The sequence below is a fragment of the Odontomachus brunneus genome, unplaced genomic scaffold (assembly GCF_010583005.1).
Source record: "Odontomachus brunneus isolate Ranch 3 - 2012 unplaced genomic scaffold, Obru_v1 Obru_scaffold_057, whole genome shotgun sequence".
NCBI lineage: Eukaryota > Metazoa > Arthropoda > Insecta > Hymenoptera > Formicidae > Odontomachus > Odontomachus brunneus.
The window spans coordinates 1,557,481-1,563,815 of record NW_022639507.1 but is presented as its reverse complement, the minus strand read 5'-3'; the positions used below and the strand labels follow the sequence as shown (position 1 = coordinate 1,563,815).

The window sequence follows — 6,335 nt, the reverse complement described above, 5'->3', positions numbered from 1 at the left end:
GATTCGCGAGTGTCACGGTCGCACGTCGGCCGAAGGCATCTTTCTTTCCGCTGCCGCTTTCTGTACGCTGATTTGTTGAGACAAAATAATTAATTTCTCAAAAACTATTGCGAATATCGCAAAACGGCACAGGACTTTCTTGCTCACCTCAATCCGTTCTACGTTCTCACCAAGGGTCATCATGGGACTTCGGGACACCCTGTAGAGCTCATTGGTGCTGCTCGGGAGTTAAAGTTTCTATCACTGGTATCAACAGTCGATAATCTCGTAAAAATCGATCAATAGTAATAAGAATTTCCGCAAGGACAACGGTTTTTAACGGTCTCGTCGGGGCCTTGATTGAGTACTTGCACAACTTTTGCATCGAATTCGCGGGACAGTTTTCTAAAACGAGAAAATCGTGCAGACAATCACAGATGTAAGAGTATTTGCATAAAAATATATTGGATTCTACATAGAAGATTCACACAACATATCATACTATTCCAACTAAATATTTAATTTTCAAATTATACATATTTTACGCGTTATATATCACGCGTTTTGTTCGTCTTTGCAAAAAGACGGCAGACTTAGCCGGGGACCAGTGAGAATCTGGGGTCGTTCATAGACGGAAATTCCATCGTCCACGTAGCGCGCTAAAACGTGTCTCTGATGAATTAGCGGTAAGCCGAAAAAGGTCATGTAAACATATCTTATCCGCGCTTTTCTTTTCCCGCAGCATGGCTTGCTGTCCCCCTCACATGAAGAGAATTACGAGAGTATGAATCATCATAAACGCACGCGCGCGCAGTCACGCAAGCAAGCGAGTGAGTGACGGAGCGAAGGACAGAGAGAGAGAGAGAGAGAGAGAGAAAGAGAGAGCAAACGACGCGACGAATACTCGATCACTCTTTCTGCGCGTTGCCGGAGTCGCCGGGACTCCGTATATGCGACAATGAGAGTTGTGTGAATGAGTGTGCGTGTGTCGCACAACGCAGGCGGGGGGAACAGCCATCCGTTGCGAGTTTTTAACTGAGCGCGTGTCGTATCGCATCGCGTGCGCGCTCGCGTTGCGTGTTGCGCAACGCAGACTTGTGTTAGCGCGGAAACGTACGGTGAGTTTTCTATAAATAGAGGTATGCACATATTTCGCCTTGGCAGACGCGCGCGCGCCAAGCAGCGGCGAGATTGTATCTCGATATGTGTGTAATAAGGAGAGAGAGAAAGAGGCACGATGGTAGAGTGATGCAGTAACGTATTTGATGTTGATGATCGCTGCAACAATCGGCTCTTTCACGAATAGTCGCGTCGCGAGACTACAACGAGGAGTGCTGTTGATAGTGAGTGTCGAAGGGAGCTGCGCGTGACCGAGACCGCGGTCGGTTGGTCGGTGAATGATAAAACGTGGTTTCTCCGCGTTCGGTCGCGATGGTTAACGATAATGTCGGGCGATTGGTGAGAGCGCGTTATCTTCGTGTGTGAACTTCTCGGGGAGTTTTCGGCGAAATCGCTCTTAGGTGGGGAGGAGAAAGACTAGAAATAGGAATCCAGTGAGAAGGACCGCGCTTGTCCTTCGGGGAGAGGACTATTTTTAGCCGTAGTTGGGCATATGCTCGCCAACAGCCCTTCTATATTGCTTTCCTGAGGGCGACAGATAACCTCTGGCTGCGTTACCCATGACCATACCGCACCACAGTTAGTCTTCAGGGCCGCGCAGCTACCACGCTGTTTCACTTTGGCTTGCTCGACACCTTGGTGTGTTTCGCTGTTTGACAGGAAAATGGAGAACGAACAACATCACTATGAGCTGCGCAGTGGTAGCAGGTCACGCTCGCACACCCCCATGGTTCCGAACCGTCCTTTACCAGACTTAGAGGTAACAGAGCATCACTATGATCTCAGGAGAAGGAGCCGGGAGAGATCTCATACACCTGGAGATGTTACGAGTAGCAGGAGATCTGGCACTAGGTCCTTGTAAGTAGCTGGTTTAAGCCTACGACTTCTAGGCTAAAAGTATTCACTATTCACAGGCCTATTCTTTTTAGCTGAACTGCTGCATTGCAATGTTGTTTCTTTTCTTGTTGATGCTGACTTGTATATTTACTTAATTGAAAAGGCAAGAAGTACAATGTAAATTATCTAAAAAGAACAGACCTAACAAAAATCATAGATCCTTATTCTAAGTTCTTGTTTACTAATAATAGTATTTCTAAATAAAACTTATAAGCCTTCTATATGTGATTGGCTTATAAGTACATTTAAAAATATTTTTATTGATGAAAGAGAGTTCAAAAAGTACAAATTAAAAGGCAAAAAGTACAATTTAGTTCAACTAAAAAGAGAATCTAACATAATAGTTAAAGGCTCTTATTTTGAATTCTTTTTTATCTATAAAAGTGCTTCTCTGTGGGTTGAGTCTTCTGATTAGTTTATAAGTATATTTAAAGATGCTTCTACTAATAAAAGAAAGTTTAGAATAATATTGTGCAAAATATGTATATTTTTTATATATATGATGAAGCATGTTCCATTTTGATATATCACTTGTATTTTTGTTCCTTCATAACAGAACTGGGAGTAGCAGTAAAATGCATGAGAAGAATATGGAAACAATAGAGGAGAGTAAGGAAGGATCCATGATAGAAAGTGTAACGGATAATCAGAGCACCAAGTCGGAGAGCTCGATTGTAACTCCAAGGAAAGCTGAGCGACGGTCAGAGCGCCAAAGAGCTAAGAAGCAAATATTTGTTAATGGTCAGAGTGAAAGTAAGGAGGATATATCTGGTCAGAAGGCGGAGCGAAAGCGCAAGAGCGTTACACCACGCAGGATATTTACTAGTGATTACTCATCTGAAGAGGGAGAAAGAGAAGATCCTCCCAGTAGACCAGGTTCTGCTTATGAAATTTATAAGCAGGCTGGTGAATGGTGGAAGTATGTACATCATACTTGAATTTCACATTATATATGTTGCGTGTGTGCACTTGATTATCTAAGAAATAATTTTTCTCACTAGTTTGATCAGTGTGATCCATTTTTCTCTATCTTTTTTCTATGTTCTGTTTGACTGTATTATGGATCCACATTTGGGAGTTATATAGGGTATCTTTTGTGATAAGAATTTTCATGAATGTAAGAGGCAAGAGTACTCATGTTAATTAAGCACCCTAAAGGACATGAAAACCTACTATGTCTACACTATTGTTTCTAAGTAGTGCTAAAAGTAGGATAGTAGACAGAAATTTAGATAGTAGTATAAGTTTAGAAGAACCATATTAAAGTCTCTTGCAAAAACAATACATACGGAGCCACTAGCATAAATTTTGAAGCTTTATATTTCTGAAACTGTTTATACAAAAGATAATTTTAAAAAGACAGTTTTGAAAATAGCTCGAGATTTACAACTTTTATCTCAGGATAAAATCAATTTCCATTTAGGAAATTAGTTGTCTTTAAAATTTCTTGAAAATAACGACATTTACGACATAATTCAGAATTACATGTCTCTTCAAATCAAACACAATTTTTGTTTGAAACATTTTGTTCTACAATCAAAAATAAGTTTTTTTGAAGGAAGAATAAGTTAAAATGAGACACCCTGTATAATCTTTCTGTCGGAGAAGAAATGTTTGTAAACAATAATAACTTTATATAACTTTAATTGATGATTTTGAAATTAGTTAAACAAAAGATACAAAATAATAGAAAATATGTAAAAAATGTAAAAGATTCACAAGGCTTATGTTCACAATAAGGTTGTCAGAATGTCTGAGCATTTTTTAATTGTTTTAGCGTTTTTCCAAAGACAGACTATACATATTCGCAAACGTCGCAATGTCGTTATGAGATCGCCCCGGGTGTGTTAGCGATGCCCAACATGTCGAGGCGATCTATACACATGGACGACAGTGGAAACAATTTCGTACCTCAAAGCTGCAGTCAGACTTCGCGACGAACCACAGAAAGTGGATTCAGTGATGGTGTAGATACTGTCGACTTGAAGGAGCCAAGTTCTCTACTTCATTCGGTAATCTTATCTGCAGTTGTCGTTTCATTATATTATTTTCTACTGGTAACATTTTCTATATTTGTGTCGTAAAACGTGATTTGTTTCTTGAATCTTACAGTCCGAAGATTTCTCGCGTATGCATATATCAGATTCTGCAAGAAGATCGACTCTATACAAAAAGACGCATGTGGAACAATATATGAGTCACAAGGAAGTAGTTTATACCGATTCTGGAAATCCAAGTTTTCGGCAAAGGTTTTATATATTTTCTTTCATTTCTGAGACAATTAGTCCAAATTCACAATGTATTCTTTGTATGCTTCATGTGTTTTTTTTATCTCTTTTCTGTTTCTTTCTCTTTATCTCTTTTAGACTTAAATATTAATTCAGGAAAAAAGGACAAGGAACCGGAAGCAAAGAGTACTTTGTAAATGAGGCTTTAAAGTGTCGAAAAGAGAAAAACAAAATAACATAATTGTGTGTTTCTCAACAGATATTCTTCTTGGTTTAGTACTCCTTCAAAGTACACTGATGTGTATAACATATCTCAATACGATTCTGATGCTGAATTTGACCAAATTACGACATCATCGGTGGTCAAGACTAACCAAAGATGGAAAATCATGCAATGGTTTACATATTTCACGACCTTCATTGCCGTTTGGTTCAGTAAAACCGTCGAATTCTTTAAGTTTCGTACCGACAGAAGGAGCCAGTATTATGATGCACAAACTTATCGCTATTTTCACGGTATCGATATTTATAATCGATATTTATAATTTATAATACTTATAATTTTTAACGATGTTAAAAACAACACATTAGTTTCATACATTATCTAAATACTTTATATATAATTTTATGTAATATAATTATTATTTTATATATGATAATAATTTTATAATATATATAATAATTATATTTTAATATTAAGTGCGGTTTTTAACTATAAAGTGTAGTTTTTAACTATATTTTTTATTTTTTACCACTTAGATTCCAAATGGAGCACATTGCGGAAAACATTGGAACGTTATTCGCGCAACATATATTTCTTCATCGCTAGATTATTTCTTTTCGATGCTTGGTTGCTAAGTCAATTCACCGGCGTTAGGAAGTGGCTGCAAGAGAAAACCCCGAAGATCCTCTGGATTGCTCTCATATTGTTACTTTTTCTGCTTGGTGAGTCTTACATCTCAACTGTGTTTTGCTACAGAAATTTACATACCAAGTAAAAAACCGGGAAAGAAAACTAAGCAACTCCGGACACGTTTTCACTGATCCATACGATATCTAAACCAATCATCCAATCACAAGACCGATGTCTTTCACGGGACCGTACGAGAAAGGCGCGCAAACCTATCCTGGCCTTCGTCTTCTTTTTGTTTCAGGGGCTTACATCGCGCAGGAGTATTTCTTTACCTGCGTGGACGCTCTGCGCAAAGTCCAATACGGTGTCACTGAGACGACTTATCACATCTTTAACGATATTACTACCAACCTAACATCTCTTGACTATGAGTTATTCGCAAAATACATTGCAAATCTTAAAAATTACACCATGCACCTCTTACCCAGTGTGAACGTGTCTTTGCCTGAAATGCCTCCCATTGGATGGAACATATCGTGGTGATTAATTGAAAAACTGGTTTAGGAAACATAGCAATAATCACAAAATATACATTATATATTTTTAACTTAAATAAAAAATGGATGGAGGTGGTATTAAACATTTATATATTTTCATAATAATCAAAGTAGCACGTGACGTGATATTATATAGAGTTGTATAGGATCGTTTATTAAAACATTTTCACCTTACAAGTCGATTGTAGTAAAAAATTATATAATGAAAAGTAATTATTTCTACTTATGAACACGCTCTGACTTTTATCAGGAGATATAACATACCTCTTTCGTCCATTTATCCTTTGAATTATTCGTGTGTAACTAATTGTTTTTTTATTTTTTTTTAATTTGCTTGATGATAAAGTCAGTATACACTGCATTATTGTTTGTTTTATAATTGTGAAATCAAATAGTCCTATGAACGTTTGTTTTATAATCATAAAGTTTATAATCATAAATATCTCTGCGAACGTTAATTATTTATTTATGATTTTTTTTGAGTTATATTAATATAATTGAATCTAGTTTCTGTCATACAGATTGAGATAAATGGTATAGACATGTTTCAAAGATTCTATCATATGATTTTTATATTTTGTGCATTTGAATTAGTTAACTAAATCTTATATATATATATATATATATATTTATATATATATATGTATGTATGTATGTATGTATGTATATGTATATATATATATACATACACACACACACACT

The 6,335-nt window shown here is 36.9% G+C and overlaps 1 protein-coding gene across 5 annotated transcripts in view; it reads left to right on the top strand.

The window, feature by feature from the left end:
* The first annotated feature begins 399 nt into the window (after positions 1-399).
* The window catches only part of LOC116845771, a 13,075-nt gene continuing 7,139 nt past the window's right edge, over positions 400-6,335 (top strand). The window contains exons 1-7 of one of the 5 annotated variants that reach the window (XM_032818831.1): positions 400-418; positions 1,759-1,956; positions 2,552-2,914; positions 3,773-4,007; positions 4,108-4,244; positions 4,483-4,739; positions 4,983-5,168. In XM_032818831.1, coding sequence (XP_032674722.1) covers positions 417-418; positions 1,759-1,956; positions 2,552-2,914; positions 3,773-4,007; positions 4,108-4,244; positions 4,483-4,739; positions 4,983-5,168 — 1,378 coding nt within the window. In that variant the 5' untranslated portion in view covers positions 400-416. The other 4 variants (XM_032818835.1, XM_032818834.1, XM_032818832.1 and 1 more) reach the window with 4 other exon arrangements.